The 21,395-nt window shown below is 36.7% G+C and overlaps 1 protein-coding gene and 1 long non-coding RNA gene across 11 annotated transcripts in view; one reads left to right on the top strand and one right to left on the bottom strand.

Moving 5' to 3' along the window:
• Positions 1-2,227: 2,227 nt before the first annotated feature.
• The window catches only part of LOC148132866 (uncharacterized), a 107,702-nt gene continuing 88,534 nt past the window's right edge, over positions 2,228-21,395 (bottom strand). For 4 of the 7 annotated variants that reach the window (XR_015750139.1, XR_015750146.1, XR_015750142.1 and 1 more), the window contains one exon: positions 2,228-3,675. This is a non-coding gene — a long non-coding RNA (uncharacterized LOC148132866). Of the gene's footprint in view, positions 3,676-3,777; positions 4,039-6,122; positions 6,257-8,613; positions 8,866-21,395 lie in introns of those variants that run through there. The other 3 variants (XR_015750150.1, XR_015750140.1, XR_015750147.1) reach the window with 3 other exon arrangements.
• LOC113417035 (sulfotransferase 6B1-like) lies at positions 5,853-16,912 on the top strand. Of its 4 annotated transcripts, none has more exons than XM_026675215.2 (8): positions 5,853-5,972; positions 6,823-7,065; positions 11,194-11,330; positions 11,698-11,787; positions 12,599-12,725; positions 14,035-14,129; positions 14,681-14,837; positions 15,874-16,912. In XM_026675215.2, the coding sequence occupies exons 2-8, from the start codon at positions 6,864-6,866 to the stop codon at positions 16,002-16,004; spliced, it is 939 nt and encodes a 312-aa protein (XP_026531000.1). In that variant the 5' UTR covers positions 5,853-5,972; positions 6,823-6,863; the 3' UTR covers positions 16,005-16,912. The 4 variants fall into 4 exon arrangements, with proteins under 4 accessions (XP_026531000.1, XP_087824569.1, XP_087824588.1 ...); XM_087968443.1 differs by having other exon boundaries at positions 6,787-7,065; XM_087968462.1 differs by having other exon boundaries at positions 6,670-7,065.

Genomic DNA, 21,395 nt, shown 5'->3' with positions numbered 1-21,395 from the left:
GACACTGGTATGGAAAGCCAGATGGGCAGGTGCAAGAGGAGGGAAATTGTGCAAATACAATATATTCCTTTGTTACACAGATGGAAATCCTCTGATGGTCACTGTTGCTAAATGGGTTGGAAAAAAATTCTAGAAGCCCTGCTTTGCAGACTTTTCCTAACTTGGTTATATGTCCCATTGCCAAGAGATTTTAGCCTGGATAAAGAATACTGAACAGATTCATCTCCTGGATGGCATTGCAATATTGCTTTTTGTTGATGTTGTTTTTAAAGGCAGGGTTTTTTCTCTCTCCAGTTCTGCTCTGACATCTAGAAAACAAATTCATTTATTTTACCGTTTCCTGAATTTTAAATATTTCAGAAATCATCTCTCTACTGCTAGGTGGGATTCCTTTCCTCGATGATAGAGATTTCTATCTCCATTAGTTATCATTAAGAAGCTAATGAGATTAATGAATACTTTCTTGGCTTTTGTAAATCTTCAGCAATTTCATTACATAAGACTATCAGTGGCTTTTTAATTGTTATTATGACCTAGGAGAAACATCTCAATGGGCTGATATCTCAAATTCTAGAGTGAAGAGTTTTTCAATGGCCCAGAGTGAAGGTGAAGCATGTTTGCATTCTTACCCAATCATCTCTCATTAATGTGTTATTTTAATACAGCTGGCATGACAAGTTTAGTTAATCCATATTATAAAACACTTTCCAAAGTGTTCCTATTGGCCAATTTTCACCTTCTCTTTGGGATTGATCTTCTTGAATAATTCATGGAATTCCAAGCACAGAAATAAACTTAGATCAGATTTCGTTAGATCAGATTTCTGCCAAAGGTATATGACTGATACCAAATATCTTTTCTTTTCTTCAGAGAACATGCTGGTTGCATTCCAGTAATATGCCTAGGAGAGTGATTTTCAAATCTGTACTAGAAATTGGAAATATCTGAGATACCAAAGTATTGTCCTACAACAATCCTTGATGCACATAAAGAACTAAAAGAAAGTTCTATTTTGCAACTGAAGTTGTAGGTACAACATTGTGCCTCGGCCATTGGTCACTGTCTTCATGAACTTCAGGCAATAGACATCTCAGTAGGAGCAGAGACAATGACATGGCTGAGAACCAGTGGTGGGATTCAAAAATTGTTGCCACTGGTTCGGTGGGCGTGGCTTGGTGGGCGCACTTTGCACGTGTGCACACACTTTGTGTGCACATGCGTGCCAAATGCATACTTTGCGCAGGCGCAGAGGCATTCTAACTACATGCTCACAATTATCTGGAAAGGAAGTCCAGCCTGCAACATTTTATGTCCCACCTTCAGTTTCATAATGCATGGGAACCACCTACCAATGTTAAACATGCAAGACCTTGTAAAGAAAATTCCTATATTTTTGTCCAGGCTTGGAGGAGAAGTTTTCTCTATGAACTTCTCTGTTTCTTTGGCTCATAGTTTCAGCTGATTCTTATCACTTGGGAATGTGCCAAAATCACTAATAATTTTCTGCATTATGATAGCTATCTCAAGTGCTTCACAACATGCCTGGGCAAAAGCATCCTAATGTTACACAAAGCCTTATTATTAAATAATTTAATTTCTAAGATCTAAATGATGTTTTGTAAATATATTTTCTCTCAGGGAAAAAGAATTATTTTTTTTATACTTCTGTCTTCCCTTACCCTCAGCCAACACTGATACAATGATGTCCCAGAAAGGGCATCATTATTCATGGCAACATCCTTTCTTTCTGTACAAAACCACACAAAGCTATAAACATGAAATTAGCTAAGCAGAGTTAGACATGCTCGTATGGGCCATATTGCCGTTGGGAAAAAAAAAGATGTAAAACTCTTGATTTTCGTTGTATATTACCCGTAATCTTCCCTGCCCCTTTTGTCATTGTGTGCCATGCAAGATCAAAATGGCAGGTACAAGCTTCCTTAAATAGCCTAACCCCACTGTATGGTGATAGCCCCAAGGATTAAGTTCGGTTAGAATTTTCCATGTTTATATTCATGTAATATTCCTCATATTCTTTATCTATATTATCATATATTTATCTATATTATCTATATTATTGAACACTTAAGAGTGATTTGAAACACCATTAGAAACTACAACCAATTTTTGATCCTACTTATTCTTCATTCAGAGATCAAAATACATACAGTATTTATATAGTTGTCAGCCCTACAAGGCTGATTAGTTAAGAAACAGACATAATATGTTATTTCAGAAACACTCTTTATTACAATAAGGTAGAATAGCTGAGCCTTAAAAGCCTGACAAAGTTCAGTCACATCTTATATTAAGCAAAATCAAATAAAGGTATTTTAAGTTTTTGAGCACACTTATCCATGGTGCATCACAGAGGGCGAACCAGCTTTCATCATCTGGCTAGTGGCAGTCAGGTTGATGAAATACATGCCAGTTACCAAGTGTCTGAATTTTGGTCATGTGACCACGGGGATGCTGCAACAGTCGTAAGTGTGAAAAATGTTGTAAGTCACTTTTTTCAGTATTCAATCACTAAATGAATGGTTGTAAGTCAAAAATTACTTGTACATGAAGTCCCCACTGAAATGCTATATGCTTTGAATGCAGAATGTCACAGATTCAATTTCCAGGTTGGCCTGGAGACATTTCTTTGTGACTCTATGGGGACTTGTATAATCTGATTCAGTTTAGGACAACTTCCAATAGTTCTCATGGTTGGATTATCAAATTTACTATTTATGTTTAAAAAATCATGTTATAAACAAATACAGCAACAGGAATGCTTCACCACAAGGAAAATTTTCAAGCAGTTCATTAAAAAGTAGCAATAAATGCAGTGGGCAACAGATGGTGTTAAGCACTAGTAACCCAAATTGGCCAAATTGGAAATATATTTGCCCTGGAAATTTGATTGAGATCTTCTTATATTTTGATCCTGTTTTCTGGAGAGTTGGCTATTTCCTGCCAGCTTGTCATCTGCAAATTTGGCGAGTTCCTTTTCTATCCCATCATCTAAATCATTTATAAAAATATTGGCAAGTACTCAGCCTAAGACAGAGCCTTGAGGTACTCACTGCACACTTCCCTCTATGTAGATGCAGTTCCATTGAAGACTATACGTCGAGTACAGTTGATCACCCAGTTACTAATCCATCTGGGAGTAATGCTGTCTAATCCACATTTTCTATTTTATTAAGTAGTAGGTTGCAGTCTATCAGGTGCCTCATGAAGTCCAAATAAATTATGTCCACAGCATTTCACTGATCCACTAATTTAGTCACGTTGTCTAAGAATGCAATAGGATTTGTCTGGCATGATATGTTTTTTTTAACAAAGCCATGTTGGCTTCTAGTTATAAAGTTGCTTGCCTCTAGGTCAGAGGTTTCCAAACTTGGTAACTTTAAGACTTGTGGACTTCAACTCCCAGTATCCACAAGTCTTAAAGTTATCAAGTTTGGGGAGCCCTGCTCTAGGTGTTCACAGATTCGTTGCTTGATTATCTTTTTCAGGACCTTCCCACATATTGATGTCAGGCTGATAGAGCTGTAGTTTCTTGGATCCATTTTTTTTTTTGAAGATGAGAAACACATCAGCTCTTTTCCAATCATCTGATAGTTCCCCACTGCTTACATGATAGTTGCCAAATGTCCGAATTTTGATCAGGAGACCATAGGGAGTCTGCAATGGACATAAATGTGAAAAACAGTCATAAGTCACTTTTTTCAGAACTGTTGCAACTTTGAACAGTCATTAAACTAATAATTGTAAGTTGAGGAGTACCTGTAAAATAAGAAATAACTCTGCCTATGAGTGGGAGTTTACATTACTTCCGACTTTCCTGATGTCTTCTTAAGATAAAGGAGGACATTTACAGTCTGCTGAATAAATCAACAAAGTCAGAAAAGTTCTTTTTTCAGAAAATGCCTCAACTGACAAATCTTGTAATTTGCTGACCCTTCGTGCTGTTATTGCCATATTTTGTAGATTTGGCTTGCAACAGGAACAGTCACAGTCTTGGAATATACATTTTGAAAATAAAAAGCTTTATGGGCCACATGATACAACATCAAAAGTGTTATTATTTTGGTATTGATGTCATGTGGAAGAGCAGAGGCTAATAAAGATTACAGTGCAAGGTAAAATCCCTGAGCAGAAATGTGGTGCCTGCAGAATGGAGGCAAGAGTGAAAGATGAATTGTGATGTTGCAATGCAAGCTTCATATCTTACATAACTGGCCAGAACATTGCAACATAAGCATGAAAGGGCAGAGTCTGCATCAGGAGATCTTTTTGGCATTAATCTAATCACCGTGTTTCCCTGAAAATAAGACCTACTGAATTTTAACCGTGCACCTAATATAAACCCCACCCCAAAAATAAGCCCTAGTGTAGGGGGGTGGGATGGCCAGCACAGGAGATGGCGAATGCACATGGGCTGACGGTGTCTAGCAGCAGCCACAGCCCACACAGTGCAGGTGAGTTGATTACCTATTCAAGTAGCAGGTGGAGGCAGAGGCAGGGTGGAGCATGCACTCCAGACCTGCCATGTGGGCCACGGTAACCTGGGAGTCAGTGGGCCGAAGTGGTGGGTGTCCATGGGAAGCTCGTCTTCACATCTCTTGGCTTGTCTAAGGCCTATGCGGTGCATTTGGATTGCCTGCCCACAGCTCTGCTGCAAGTGCCAAAGATAAAGCTCCTGTGGCTGGCCAACCACTTTGGCCCACTGACTTGGCTTTCCCGTGCCCCACAATGAATGTTCGGATTGCCTGCCTTCCCCTGTGTGCCTCTGTCTGCTGCTTGGACAGGGAATCAAGTCACCTACACTGCGCAGGCTGTGCAGCCACAGAGTGCACAGACCAAGGGACTAGCAAACTTCAGCTGCTGCTGGATGCCGTCTGTGCCTTCGTGCTTGCTGCCTCTTTTGTGTGTGTGTCGGAGGGTGGGGCATCCAGCTAGGCTGATCGTCCTGTGTTGTTTCCCTAAAAATAAGCCCAAGTTCTTATTTTGGAGCACCCAAAAAATATAAAACTAGGTCTTATTTTCAGGGAATCATGATAGATATAGATGTCTTAGAGTGGGAACTGAATAGTAAGACAGTGATTAAGAATCTGTAATGTTTTGGGGTTGCAAGAATGAGGTGTGAGTTTATTCTTGGTAGTAAGTGAAAATGCAGGCTGACAAAGTTATATGGGGATTGTGGGAGTTGTAATCCAAAGCATCAGGAAGTCTGTCTCAGAGCCTTGTTAACTCTGAACTTCACTCATACAACAATAAAATAAAATGTCCACCAGCTCCTGTGTGCAGCATAGTATTTGCGTATTTGTTTCTTTGAGCAGATCCTTCCAATGAAATAATAAGATCCACGTTTTTAATGGATGGATGGATGATTTAACTTTACTATTGATGCTATTTTAATTATTGGTTGGGAGCTGCCCAAAGTTTGATTTAAACGATGGGTGGCTATATAAATGTTTTAAATAAACAATCTTTTTTTTTTTTAAAAAAAGAAATAAAACTAGCAGAAGCATTTTCAAAGCTGATGAACAGAACCAGCTCTAAAAAAATAATAGAAATGAACATTCTTTAGTCGGAAAGCAAAGCACACAATGCTTCAGCATGACTTCTCTCAAATTCAGTCAATCAATATCAAAACTAAAATGCGAGGGTCAAAAAAACTCTCACAATTAAAATGGAGAGGGGGGGGAGGGGGGGAAAAGAAGTAAAAAAGGGGAAAAAATATGTTAGCCAGGGACATGAAACAGAAAATATAATACAAAGGGAAACAAGGGAGGGGAGCAGGGGTGTGAGATTATTTACAGAGGTGGTTCTTGTCCAGCTTTCTGCAGGCTGCCTCTCATTAAATTGCCAGGGGGACAAAAGCTGAGATCTTCCTCGAGATTGATTTCTGTCTTCAGAGCAGATATCCCCAAAGTGAATCTGAAATATTGTCTCTTACTGCAGAGGGAAGAAAGAAGGTAAGCCTATTCTGATATGTTTCAAAGAATGCTGAAATATAGAGGAGCAGACAAGCAAAGCTGGATGAAAGGGAAAGAATGAAGCAAGATGAAATGATGATTTCTTTTTCAGAGTGGAAAAAAACATTTGCTTGTTTTAGTTGTACTTACTTGTTGCAGTCCGAATCGAATAGCATTGTATTAGAGAACGTTACAACTTGGAACTGGAACAGATTAAACTCTCTAGCAGAGTAAGTGTTTATAGGGACATTGTCATTAGATCTTTTAAAATTTAAAACTGTTTTTCCAAAATCATCCTAATAGTAAGCAAACTCTTTAGCAGAGAGTGGTAACCTAACTCTCCAGCAGAATAAGTGTTCATAGATACATACATAGTCATTAACTGTGTTTTTTCCAATTTTATCCTAATAGAAAGTATCTGTGATTGAAAAGCCTTCAATCGTAGAAAAATTGTTTCCCTGTTTTCGTTATGTTTGGATAGTTTCCTTTGCATTGTAAACACAGGTTTTTAATCACTGCCTTTCTTTGACAGCTGAATATATAACATTAACCAATTAAACCGAAGTTTATGTCAAGGCACATATCTCCTTAATGGTTGTTTTACACTCTGACGATGTTAGCAGAGGCTAACAAAAGCTTAGTGAACAATACAAATGTTTAGTTCCAGAGATTGGGATGTCTGTCTCTTTTTTCACAGTTTTACCTGGAACTTGTATTTTTAAAATAGTTTCATATATCATATATATGGGTGTTTGTGTGTGTGCACACACTTTCACACACACACACACACACACACACACATTTATCTATACAGTTTTTTAAAGACAAATTGGGTTGTTTGTTTGAACAGATCCACCATACATCCCCCACCCTCCCGCAAAAAGGGCAGAAATGGCACATGTGAGAAAAAAGTTTATTGAGATTCTGGAAAAAGTCATGAAAGAAGGAGAGCAGATGACACCAGAGGAGATGCTGCTTACTTATGAAGGAGTTGTATACCCGACTGTTTTTTGCAACCCAGAGCAGTTCAAAGCTTTGGAGGCCTTCCAAGCTAGGAATGATGATGTAGTTCTAGCAGGATACTGCAAATCTGGTGAGTGAGTGTGTTTGTTTTTCTTATACCTACAAAGGTGACTCTAGGCTTTTGATAAATATTTTTAAAAGGCCATGCTCTATTAGATTTTACTTGAAATAGTGATGAAAATAGTGAAATAGTGATGAAAAAGCTGGCTGGGGAATTCTGGGAGTTGAAGTCCACCAGGTTTCAAGTGGGAGACCCCTGTTATAGGGTAAATCAAGGCTAAGGGTGTCAATGAGTAGTCCTTAATGGGTCTAAGTCTACATGGAGGGAAGTAAGCAGTGGGGTGCCATAAGGTTCAGTCTTAGGCCCAGTACTCTTCAATATATTCATTAACGACTTAGATGGGGGAATAGAAGGGGAACTTACCAAATTTGCGGATGATATTAAGCTGGCAGAAATAGTTAACACCCAAGAAGATAGGCTCAAGATCCAGATGGACCTTAATAGACTAGAACACTGGTCCATATCTAACAAAATGAAATTCAATGTAGAGAAAAGTCAAGTCCTACACTTAGGCAAGAAAAACCAAAAGTACACATATAGACAGGCTCAATAGCAGTAACTGTGAAAGGGATCTTGGAGTCTTAGTGGACAACCAGCTAAATATGAGCCAGCAGTGTGCAGCAGCAGCCAAAAAAGCTAATGCAATCCTAAATTGTATTAACAGGGGGATACAATCAAGATCAAGGGAAGTACTAATACCACTCTATAAAGCCTTAGTAAGACCACACCTAGAGTACTGCATTCAGTTTAGCTCACCACATTATCAAAAAGATGTTGAGACTCTAGAAAAAGTACAGAGAGAGCAACCAGGATGATTAGGGGACTGGAGACTAAAACATACAATGAACAGTTGCAGGAACTGGGCTTGGCTAGTCTAGTGAAGAGAAGGACCAGGGAAGACATGATAGCAGTCTTCCAATATCTGAGGGGCTGCCACAGGAAGGAAGGGCTCAAGCTATTTTCTAAAGCGCCTGTAGGCCAGACAAGGAATAATGGATGGAAACTGAACAAGGAGAGATTTAACCTGGAAATCAGGAGAAACTTTCTGACAGTGAGAACAATTAACCAATGGAACAGCTTGCCCTCGGAAGTTGTGGGAGCGCCATCACTTGAGACTTTCAAGAAGAGATTGGACTGCCATTTGTCAGAAATGGTGTAGGGTCTCCCGCTTGAGTGGGGGGGTTGGACTAGATGACCTACAAGGTCCCTTCCAACTCTGATTATCTGTTATCTGTTATCTTAAATGGAAACTTCAGGAATAATATGAAACACATCTTTGCATATCTGTAGTTTCCTGTTTTCTGCCATTACCTGAGCAATTTTGGGCCTCAATATTATCTATTTAATCTCTGAAGTTGCACTGTGGAAACAAAACTATCATTACGTCTATAGAGAGAAACCATGTCGTGTACAACAGATTTCAAATTGATCAATTGAATATAAGCCACACTTGTTATGATTCTATATTGCTAACATTTTAGCTACAAAAGTTTAACGACACTAGCAGTTCTAAACCTGAAGGTCTTTATCTTTTACCTGATGTAGCTTACACCTTACCTGTGTAAGGTAAACAGAAATGATGATCTATTTTTATTTTCTGCTTTGCTTTCCAAGTGCCATCTTAATGGCATCATTGATGTATCCAGGCCTTCTCATTGAACCTCAGCGTAAAGCAGGAAGGAGCAAGCTAAAGCACATCAAATAAATAAAAAAAAATAAACAAGGACACAATCAGATAATGATTGTGCAAGCAACACAAAAAAAATTTAAGGGGCGTGCATAAGTGCACAATCCTGCCTACCGTCCCTGTCCTATTGTCCCCATTTATTCATACCTATTTCATGTATTCTTACTCATGATTATACTTATACCTATTATCTTGTAAGCAAATGACAAATCAAATCAATCAATCAAACAAACAAGCAAATAAATAAATGCTACATCACTGAGTCCTCTTTTAGACATCTTCAGAGCCCTTTTTAAGAGTACTGTTTCCTGTCATTTAGAGGTGGGGAATAGATTAAAAGTATGATTGAAGTAGGTATACAGCACATCAGTTTAAAGCAAGGATGTTCCTACAAATTCCATGATAAATCTGACTTTGGTGTTCCTCTGCCCTTTAGAAATGTTAAACGGGACATTGCTCATGAAAATGTTGCTCATCCTACCCTTAAGGAATATTGTCCTCCTATGCAGGCGTTGAACACCCAGCATTAATTTGAGAAATAACTTTACACCACTAATATCCAGTGTCCTGTTACATAACTATTCATTGCACGGGATTGCTTCCACCTCAGAAAAAGGAACATGTTCCAGCCAGCCAACGTTCCATCAGCCTTATTCATTTTTTTTCCAGCTGCATTCACCTTGTGCTGTTGTCCAACAGAAACTAAAACCTCTTTTGTCATTTGAGGATTTGTGATCATAGTGTGCCGTTGGGAAAAAAAATTATAGTGGGTGTCTAATACTATTATTTAAAATTTTATTTTTTAAATATATTTGGCAAGTTGCTACATCCTAGCAGAAGCAATTAAGAACCATTTTCAAAATAATCTTGAGAAATGACTGCCTTGCAAGAGACGTGTCCACTCTGTCAAAGCAGAAGTGTTTTATTTCAATGATTTCTTTGATCTCTAGTGCTCAGTCTGCAAAATTAGTTTTTTGAGAGTTCTGAGTTCTAAGCTTCTTCTAGCATAACTTCCATATCTTGAAATAGGAGATACTGAAACATGTAAGGTTGGCATTATTTATGCAGGCTTGATAAATTCATTTTTAATAAGCAGTGTTTAATAAACACAAAAGTCATACAGAAAGCCCAATTGCTTGTGATTCTATGACAGTTGGCATTATGTGGACATATACCATCATCTTTTAAAAGCCAGGGAAATTTGGCAACAATTATTCATGCCTTGGTTATTTCCTGTTTTGATTACTCCAATGCATTGTAGAGAGGTGATACTTTATAAAAGCATTTGGAAAGTGCAATTGGTGAAAAGTGTAGTGGTTAGGTAAGCTTAATAAAGCTTCTCCTTTTTTTCCAATTCTCTTGAGTTTTTTTTTCCAACTCTCATGTCTATTTGTAAATATTGTGGCAATAAATAGTAAATGCTAAATTTATTTTTACAACCAATGCATGCACTTACAATCAAATAGTATGCACCTGGCAACAACGCATGCTGGAGTGAGAATAACATTGGTGGAGCTGTATAAGAGAACTTTATCTGAATAAGATGGCAAGTCTCTCTCTCTCTCTCTCTCTCTCTCTCTCTCTGTCATATGTGTACTGGAATGGAACTCAGTCACTAAACAAGGAGTTTAATTGCAAGAAATTGTGATCTTGTGATGCCTATGCTGAAAGGTTAGCACCAGGGGTGGGATTCCACCAGTTCACACCTATTCGCTAGAACCGGTTGTTAACATTCTAAGCAGTTTGGAGAACCGGTTGTTAGAAGAAATTACTGGCCTAATCCTGTAAGGAAGGCAGGAAGGAAACATTCTGAGGTTGCTCACAGAAACTGCCTCTCCATTAACCCTTATTGCATTCTTGGCAGGACTAGACTTCCTGTCTCTGGAACCTCTCTGGAGTTTTTTTTCCCTCCTTTGCTGGTACTTTGCTTGTGTGGAGTGACCATTCAAAGTTACAATGGCACTGAAAAAAGTGACTTATGACCATTTTTCACACTTACGACTGTTGCAGCATCCCCACAGTCATGAGAGGCCAGGCGAGGAGATGCATGCCTCGATGTGAGTGATATTGAGTTGGCCATGCCCAGCCAATAACATGACCACTAAGCCACGCCCACCAACTAAGCCATGCCACAGAACTGGTTGTTAAAAAATTTGAATCCTACCTCTGGTTAGCATTGAGGCCTAAGAGGGAAGATCTCTCCCAGTATAGATCTGTTCAGGTGTTAAAGTAAAGAAAGAAACCTTTCTGAAGATTGTCAGAGGCCCACTATCTGACAAACAGAAAAGTGCTATGTGAGTTCTGGGCTATAAAATGCATGCCAAACGTTGTCTTCGGTTCCTACAGTTTTTCACAGGCTTTCAATTGTAAATTGATTGGTACTGGTTTTATGCTTTTACTATACAAGTACATAGTATAAGTGTATTTAATTTTGTTTTTTCCCCTTTCAGGTACCAACTGGGTTGGCCAGATTGTTACTGATTTAGTAATAACATCTGCAAAGAAATATGAACCAGAGAAGTTGAATGAAAAACTTCTCCTAGCAGAAATTCCCTATATTGAAATAGGAGATACTGAAAAGTATAAGGTTAGTATTAATTATGCAGACTGACAAATCCTGCCTACTCAGTCATGGTCAATTTTCATGAGATTAAAAGAGCAAAGGAGGTAAAATATTGAGTATGCAGATTCTCCCTAGAGTAAAGTCAGTCAGACTATGTTTGATCAGAGACAGCCAGGTTGATTCTGTATGTCTCGGTCTTTGAAGAGGTAAAATTGACCTTGATTGACATATTAACCAATCCACTGACCAGTAATGTGTTACTCTCGGTTGTAAAATTAAGTGGGAAAACTGGAGATTTTGGACCTGAATTGTCCAATCTGGTGTTTCTCATGCTGGCTGGGGAATCCTGGGAGCTGATTATTTATTTATTTTATTTATTTATTTATTGAAGAGGATGGATACTTATCCTTCCAGGAGAGTGATATATACTCATCTCCGTCCTGATAGATTTCCACCATCTATTTTCAAGAACAAAGCCAAAGTAAGTAGCTGATTTAATGCCCTAAAATTGTAACAATACTGATAAAATTCAATGAGTATTTCTTTATGGATAAAGTTAGTCTTGAACAATAAAACAATTAAGAAAAAAATAACCAAGACCACACTTAATATAATAATCATTATGCACCATAATAATAAATAGCTCTGTTTACTATAGCTATTTATTGATAAGTCCTTTAAATTTGGATAATTGTAATTACTGTAGAGCAACTTAATTGCATTTTCAGGAGATGACTGTTTCCAAATTAAAGCTCTGCCCTTTAGTAGTTCAGAGACATCATTTGGGGAAGTAACTGTAAATAGATTTGAAGTGGAGATTCTATACTAATCTAGATAGTCAGTTTGGAGTAGTAGTTAAGGTATAGGGCTAAAAAAAATTATTATCTTTATTGTCACAGTACCACTGTGTACAATGAGATTGGCAGAGCCTCCCTTCGTCCACCTCCCCCAACACTATATTTCATTTCATTAAATGAAATATAAAACTAGTTGGGTGACTTTGGGCCGGTCAGCCCCAATAAGAAGGTGACAAGCTACTTTCAAAAACTTCCAATCCTGCCACCCACCCACCTAATCTGGCATATATTGTCTCACTGGACCATTCTGTTCCCTAATATCTTTGCATTAATATACAGTAAAATACTAGGAACTGGATGTGATTCAGGTATTCACCCAGGCAAGTGCACATAAGATTTCAGTCATAAAAGGTAGTTTGGGATAAACTGGTGCATTTTAGAGATATAATCTATGCTTTCTCATTTGTTATTCTAATGTTTTTTTTTTATTTTTAGGTACTGCTGCTGATTCGAAATCCAAAAGATGTTGCTGCATCTTTTTTCCATTTTTCAAACAACTTCAGTCCTTATCCTCCCTATGATACATTTGAAGAATTCTTCCGAGCTTTAATGATAGGAAAAAGTAGAATTTCTATTCATTCCTATTGTTTAATGTCTGTAGATATGGAGAACATAATAACTGTCTATCTTTATCATTATTTTTTATTGATTAGTGCATGCTTTGTTCAAGCAGAGACCCTTAAAATTCAGGTTTAGGTTCTCAGCTTATTTCAATAAATCTTAGTTAATCCTATGAATGGATTCCTTTTCTGATATCAGAAGAAATAATATTTGAAAGCAAATATTTCTCATTGCCACAGTCCAGTCTCCTTCCCAGGGTTGTTATTGTAGGGAAAAATAAGAAGGCGTGCTAAGCATGTGGCCTTGAGTTTCTGCACAAAAGGTAGAATATAAATCCAACTAATAGAATAGCAGAAAAATATGTTCATTCATTCATTCATTCATTCATTCATTCATTCTGTATGCTGGCCTTTTCCCATTTGAGAGGCCCAGAGAAGTAGATGAGCCACGGTGATGCAGTGGTTAGAATGCAGTATTGCAGGCTAACTTACTGCTCACTGCCAGCAGTTTGATCCTGACCAGTTTAAGGTTGACTCAGCCTTCCATCCTTCCAAAGTTGGTAAAATGAGAACTCAGATTGTTGGGGGAAATATGCTGACTCTGTAAACGACTTAAAGAGTGTTGTAAAGCACTATGAACCGGTATAGAAGTCTAAGTACTATTGCTACTGTTATTTCCAAAATTGTAATTCAGCTATTTCATTTTAACCTTGGCAACTAATGTAATTTCATGTAAAGTCATTGTTATATATAGGCCAAATGAAAGAAAAAGAAAAATACATATTTATAACTGGCTTAATTCCAGTTACAAATATTTAGCAAAAAAAAAGCTACTATATCTCGAGATTGTTATTTAAATGGAAGGTTTGGAATAATAATAATCATCATATCAATTTTCCAGTTAACTTATATTGCTTGTTTATGCTCAAATTATATACCATGTCAGAACTGAGTAAGTATTACAATACATTGGAATCTATGCAAAACTATAATTTCTGAGTTTCCTAATTGTGGTATGATCACAAAATTAAACACCACTGATGTTAACTTTATGTGATTTTCATGTATAAATTGATTACTAACTAAAACACAATGTATCACACATAATTAAAAAGAAAAGGGTATTTTTTCTAGATAATGGGACATTAGAACTCAGGGACATTAGAACAGAAAAAGTATTGGAAAAAAACAAACTCTATAGAGATGATATTCAGAGATCAGCTTAAATTTTGAATAAATTACATACATATTTATCTCTGTTATCAATCTTGTTCTGACGTGATCTTAATTATTTTTTTTAAATTTCACTAGTGCCATGGGGATCCTATATAGAGTATCTTTGTACATGGAACAAGTATATTGATAAAGAAAATGTCCTGCCAATAACATATGAAGAGATAAAAGAGGTACAGTTAATACTGTTCAGATATATTGATTCTGATAGTCATAAACAGCAATGAATAGAAAGTCTTGGAGAAAGAAAGATGGGAGTTTCAGACCCACGATCCTCCATCATGCAGCACATATGATTTTTAGTTAAGGAAATAAGGAATAAGCAGTGTTTTCTGCTTTTACCCCAAATAAATATTGTTGCTCTGGGGAACAAGTAGAGATAACAGTGCCAACCAGCCAACCACAGCATAAAGCAACATCCATCACCATGAAGTGAGATCAAATTGAGCTTGGGGAAATTATATTTGCTCCCTATAATTTTGTGTGCGTGTGTTTATGCATATATTTATATATTCATGTAGAATGTTCTGATTATAACTGAAACCATGCAGAATGTAGCCATAGCATTTAGGATGAGAAAACCAGAGGGAACCTTAGACATGAAAGTGATGCAAATATAGTGCATCATTCCCTTCCCAAAGTTGGTCAGATATCTTTCTTAGAAATGGGACATTAAATAAATGAATTTTTTTTCACCAGCAGTACAAATTGATCTCTTTTTCAGAACCCAGCTTTAGGAGCCAAAAAGATTTCCACATTTCTTGAATTGAACTTAAATGAGGAAGACTTTCAGGGTACTGCAGAAAGGAGCACATTCAAAGCGATGAAAGAAAAATCTAAAACCACTCATGGAGAATTTGGTGAAGTTCTTTTCCGGAAAGGTAAATTTTGAAAATCCATAATGTTGCACGTGTTACATCATTGAGGCAACTGGTAAATATGATATCTTATTTTAGTGAGAGTTAATTATTCATCCCCATTCCATAGTTTGGGGAAATCATATGAAATTCTAACTAATTTGCTTTTGAGCATTTTCATTAAAAAAAAAAAAAAGATACAGGAATGCAGCAGCCATCACAAAATGCATGATCAAATCTATTAACTTAAAGGAAACTTAATGCTTTGTTTACAATATAGAAAAATAAATGTACTGTTATTATTGTTATTATTTTTAAATGGAAGTGGACACAAAATGTGAGAAGCATAATCTTTATAAATCTGGTTAGCCATGCTAGAGTTTAATCTGTCTGTAATGATTTGATGATGAGTAAACTTCCAACCTCAAGAATCCTATGTCCATGATTGTTCATTTTTTAAAGAGGGAGAGAGAAATAATAGTTGTACAATGCTTATTTTACATGATCTGTTTTAACCTGCTGTTCTGGCTAATTGAAATACAATTAATATATAGGGACATTCTCATTCATTCATTCATTCTTTAATCCATCCCTCCATCCCTCCATTCATTCGTTCATTCATTCATTCAATTTCTAGCGTTTCCAAACTCAACCAAGTAGTTAAAGATTAATTAGTGACATAACCATTTGTAAAACTATAAATAAAACAATTTAAAAACATAAAAACAATAAAACATCCACAAAATAAATAAGTACAAACAGCATCCATTTCCATCTGTTTAATAAATCAATAGTATATATTTGCAATGGACTCTGAGCTGTGCAGCTATATATAAAATGGATGGATGGATGGATGGATGGATGGATGGATGGATGGATGGATGGAAATATACCCAGAAAGGTAGATATGGAGCATTTGAAAAGAGCATTTGTAAAACATATAATTATTATTTATTTCTCTGAGTATTCAGTAGTATTGCAGGCTTTAGGCAAATTCTTATTGACATTACAAGATGTGTGGTTTTCATATAAGAAAAGGAAAATAATTGTTTGTTTTCAGGTGGAGTAAGTGACTGGAAAACACTTTTTAGTGAAGCAAACAACAAGGAGATGGACACAGTATTTAAAGAGCGCTTAGAAGGAACCAAAGTGGGAGAACGGATAAACTATGATCGTTACTGCAAGGCATGAAGGAAAAAAAGGAAAAAAAGCTAACAGCTATCATTCTTAGATGATTCTATTCTCAGAAACAAGGCATTCTATTTACTTGTAATAAATGTATGATTTTTATGTAATCTCTATATGAAAGGGAATATAAATTATTTCAAGAGTTTTCTGGCAAAATTTCTATAAATTTCTAAGGTATAAATGGCTACACTGCATTGCTTAAACCTGCTGATAGCACAGTCACTTTTATTCATATTGATGACAAAATATTTTAGAAATATAAGACAACTTGATAGATGATAGAAAGAAATCTAAAATGCGACCTTTTATTATATAGAAATCAACTTCACACCAATTCTTCGAGCGTACGTATATGTTTGTGTGTGTTTATTCACACACACACACACACAGAGAGAGATTTATGTGTATTTATGTATATTATTATATACTGAAATCAATTTGAAATGTAATTATGTATTGTTCACTGAAATCTTAATCATAAATCCTAACAGAAAATTAATTGACTGCCTGCTGTCAATCTGAATGATTGCTAGTAACAGGAAATTCACACCTATTCACCAACACAGATAGAGGGAAAAGAAGGAAGCCACCAGGTAATTACAAATAATGATCAAGTGATGTTGCACATAACAATTGAGCAGAATTCATTTACAGTGGCAACCAGAATCTCTGCAACTGCTATCACAAGTCAATACACCTGCATAACAACACATTTACAACTGTGTCACTTAGTAATCCAGTTGCTGATCCCTATTACTGTACTTAAGCAAAAACTATTGTACAAAGTTTTAATCTCAACACAGGAAATAAATTTTACTAAACCTAAATGTGTCAAATGTAAGTAACAGTTTTTCTGTGGAAAGCTGACCTTTGCAGAAGGAAAACAAATATAAATGTAATGGACATCCTAACTGTATTAATTTGAGTTCTAATTTTAATTTCTCTCTTTCTTCTTTTTCTTTGTCTTCTTTTTTAACTTTTTTATTTAGAAATGTATTAAAGATTTTTAAAGAAATCCAATCAGCAATAAATATTGTCTTTAGTCTAATCAAGGAAATCTCTTCTTGTCTTTTCTGGATATTTTATTATGAGATTTAATGAAAGGGAAATGTGAAACATAGACCTTGGCTCCAATTTTTGTTAAACAATATCAGTATTGCCTTGTTAATTCAGCCCCCTGGGTCTATGGGGGAGCTAATTCCACAGAAATTCCTTTCTCTGCAATGCATTATGTGTGCAGTATCTGGATAAGGTAAAAGACTGAAAACTGCCTCTGTTTCATGAACGGTAAAGGGGAAACTAGCAAACCAAGGAGCAAAATAGGACTCTTGCAGAGGTAGGAGAAAGTGTGTGAAAAAGACAAAGTAGACCACAACCTACTTCTTAGTAAGCAAGAAAAAAGTGGAATAGAAAACACCACCACTAGATGGACTCAAAACTGGCTGACAAACCATACTCAACGAGTAGTCCTTAATGGGTTTAAGTCTACATGGAGGGAATTAAGCAGTGGGGTGCCACAAGGTTCTGTCTTAGATCCAGTACTCTTCAATATCTTCATTAACGACTTAGATGAGGGAATAGAACGGGAACTTACCAAATTTGCAGATGATACTAAGCTGGCAGGAATAGCTAACACTCAAGAAGATAGGCTCAAGATCCAGATGGATCTTGACAGACTAGAACACTGGGTTGTATCTAACAAAATGAAATTCAATGTAGAGAAAAGTAAAGTCCTACACTTAGGCAAGAAAAACCAAAAGTACACATATAGATTGGGTGAAACCAGGCTCAATAGCAGTAACTGTGAGAGGGATCTTGGAGACTTAGTGGACAACCAGCTAAATATGAGCCAGCAGTGTGCAGCAGCAGCCAAAAAAGTTAACACAGTCATAAGTTGTATTAAGAGAAGGATACAAGCAAGATCAAGGGAGGTACTAATACCACTCTATAAAGCCTTAGTAAGACCACACCTAGAGTACTGCATCCAGTTTTGTACACCACATTATAAAAAGATGTTGAGACTAACTGTAGAAAAAGTACAGAGAAGAGCAACCAGGATGATTAGGGGACTGGAGGCTAAAACATACGATGAACGGTTGCAGGAACTGGGCTTGGCTAGTCTAGTGAAGAGAAGGACCAGGGGACACATGATAGCAGTCTTCCAATATTTGAGGGCTGCCACAGAGAGGAAGGGGTCAAGCTATTTTCTAAAGCTCCTGTAGGCCAGACAAGGAATAATGGATGGAAACTGAATGAGGAGAGATTTAACCTGGAAATAAGGAGAAACTTTCTGACAGGGAGAACAATCAACCAATGGAACAGCTTGTCCTCGGAAGTTGTGGGAGCGTCATCACTTGAGACATTCAGGAAGAGATTGGATTGCCATTTACCAGAAATGGTGTAGGATCAGCGGTCGCCAACCGATGGGCTGTGGTCCATTGGTGGGCCGTGAGAAAAATTTTGGTGGGCTGCAGAGAAATCTCAACCCCATAGCACCCCCACAAAGCAATTAATCCAGGCTGTGCAGAAACACAAGGCTGCACTGCCCATATGGCCTGCAGGAACCCTCCCCGCCCACTCACTCCTTACCCAGTAAACTTGCCTACTAAATTGCTATTTTTCCTTTTTCTGGCCATCATCTGTTCTGCTGTGCTGAGAGATTTAGATTAGCTAGGAAGCAGGAAATGGTTGGATTTCTTGCTTTCTAGCTAGTCTTTAGATCTTCGGCTCAGCACAGCCGAACTCTCCCTTAGGACTGAAGGTTTGCTTGCAAGCAAATTCAGTGCAGATTGAATTTGGCAGATAGATAGATCACTGAATGATTCTGTGAGCAACTCAATCTGCCTACTTTGCCTGATTTTGGTAAAAGTAGCTCTTTTTTTAAATAAAAAAATCAATATTTACATGTATGGTATGTTGTGAGTTAGTTTTGTGAGTTTGCTTGCAAGCAAATTTTATGTGACAGACTGAGCTAGCCAATGGCAGATAGATAGATCTCTCATTGAATCTGTGATTCTGTGAGTAACTCAATTTGCCTGCCTGCTTTGCCTGATTTTTGGGTATAAGATGCTCTTTTTTAATAAAAAAATTCAATATTTATATAAATATACAAGTCATGCCCACCCAGTCACATGCTCACCAAGCCACGCCCACAAATCTGGCCACGCCCACAAAACCCACTAATGGTGGTCCCTGGGATCTAAAATTATGAATTTGGTGGTCCCTGATCCAAATACTAAACAATTTAAAAATCTGATAAAAACAATAAAACATCCACAAAATAAAATTAAGTATGGAAGACAGCAGGTCCATTTCCATCTGTTTAATAAATCAATAGTATATATTTGCAATGGACTCTGAGCTGTGCAGCTATATATAAAATGGATGGATGGATGGATGGATGGATGGATGGATGGATGGATGGATGGATGGAAATATACCCAGAAAGGTATATGGAGCATTTGAAAAGAGCATTTGTAAAACATATAATTATTATTTATTTCTCTGAGTATTCAGTAGTATTGCAGGCTTTAGGCAAATTCTTATTGACATTACAAGATGTGTGGTTTTCATATAAGAAAAGGAAAATAATTGTTTGTTTTCAGGTGGAGTAAGTGACTGGAAAACACTTTTTAGTGAAGCAAACAACAAGGAGATGGACACAGTATTTAAAGAGCGCTTAGAAGGAACCAAAGTGGGAGAACGGATAAACTATGATCGTTACTGCAAGGCATGAAGGAAAAAAAGGAAAAAAAGCTAACAGCTATCATTCTTAGATGATTCTATTCTCAGAAACAAGGCATTCTATTTACTTGTAATAAATGTATGATTTTTATGTAATCTCTATATGAAAGGGGAATATAAATTATTTCAAGAGTTTTCTGGCAAAATTTCTATAAATTTCTAAGGTATAAATGGCTACACTGCATTGCTTAAACCTGCTGATAGCACAGTCACTTTTATTCATATTGATGACAAAATATTTTAGAAATATAAGACAACTTGATAGATGATAGAAAGAAATCTAAAATGCGACCTTTTGTTATATAGAAATCAACTTCACACCAATTCTTCGAGCGTACGTATATGTTTGTGTGTGTTTATTCACACACACACACACAGAGAGAGAGATTTATGTGTATTTATGTATATTATTATATACTGAAATCAATTTGAAATGTAATTATGTATTGTTCACTGAAATCTTAATCATAAATCCTAACAGAAAATTAATTGACTGCCTGCTGTCAATCTGAATGATTGCTAGTAACAGGAAATTCACACCTATTCACCAACACAGATAGAGGGAAAAGAAGGGAAGCCACCAGGTAATTACAAATAATGATCAAGTGATGTTGCACATAACAATTGAGCAGAATTCATTTTACAGTGGCAACCAGAATCTCTGCAACTGCTATCACAAGTCAATACACCTGCATAACAACACATTTACAACTGTGTCACTTAGTAATCCAGTTGCTGATCCCTATTACTGTACTTAAGCAAAAACTATTGTACAAAGTTTTAATCTCAACACAGGAAATAAATTTTACTAAACCTAAATGTGTCAAATGTAAGTAACAGTTTTTCTGTGGAAAGCTGACCTTTGCAGAAGGAAAACAAATATAAATGTAATGGACATCCTAACTGTATTAATTTGAGTCCTAATTTTAATTTCTCTCTTTCTTCTTTTTCTTTGTCTTCTTTTTTAACTTTTTTATTTATAAATGTATTAAAGATTTTTAAAAGAAATCCAATCAGCAATAAATATTGTCTTTAGTCTAATCAAGGAAATCTCTTCTTGTCTTTTCTGGATATTTTATTATGAGATTTAATGAAAGGGAAATGTGAAACATAGACCTTGGCTCCAATTTTTGTTAAACAATATCAGTATTGCCTTGTTAATTCAGCCCCCTGGGTCTATGGGGGAGCTAATTCCACAGAAATTCCTTTCTCTGCAATGCATTATGTGTGCAGTATCTGGATAAGGTAAAAGACTGAAAACTGCCTCTGTTTCATGAACGGTAAAGGGGAAACTAGCAAACCAAGGAGCAAAATAGGACTCTTGCAGAGGTAGGAGAAAGTGTGTGAAAAAGACAAAGTAGACCACAACCTACTTCTTAGTAAGCAAGAAAAAAGTGGAATAGAAAACACCACCACTAGATGGACTCGCAACTGGCTGACAAACCATACTCAACGAGTAGTCCTTAATGGGTTTAAGTCTACATGGAGGGAATTAAGCAGTGGGGTGCCACAAGGTTCTGTCTTAGATCCAGTACTCTTCAATATCTTCATTAACGACTTAGATGAGGGAATAGAACGGGAACTTACCAAATTTGCAGATGATACTAAGCTGGCAGGAATAGCTAACACTCAAGAAGATAGGCTCAAGAT

Source organism: Notechis scutatus, chromosome 1 (genome assembly GCF_049901735.1).
Source record: "Notechis scutatus isolate UNSWTSFEM ecotype Mainland chromosome 1, rNotScu1.2, whole genome shotgun sequence".
Classification (NCBI taxonomy): domain Eukaryota; kingdom Metazoa; phylum Chordata; class Lepidosauria; order Squamata; family Elapidae; genus Notechis; species Notechis scutatus.
Note: the sequence above shows the minus strand (reverse complement) of the source record. Positions and strands in the feature narration are given on the sequence as shown.

What these genes read in the sequence shown, in the direction of transcription:
- LOC113417035 (XM_026675215.2), top strand. Translation starts at nt 6,864, where the DNA reads ATGGCACATGTGAGAAAAAAGTTTATTGAGATTCTGGAAAAAGTCATG. An exon ending in TTTTCAAGAACAAAGCCAAA is followed by an intron (nt 11,788 to 12,598) that starts GTAAGTAGCTGA and finishes TTTTATTTTTAG; the next exon opens with GTACTGCTGCTGATTCGAAA. An exon ending in AGCTTTAATGATAGGAAAAA is followed by an intron (nt 12,726 to 14,034) that starts GTAGAATTTCTA and finishes AAATTTCACTAG; the next exon opens with TGCCATGGGGATCCTATATA.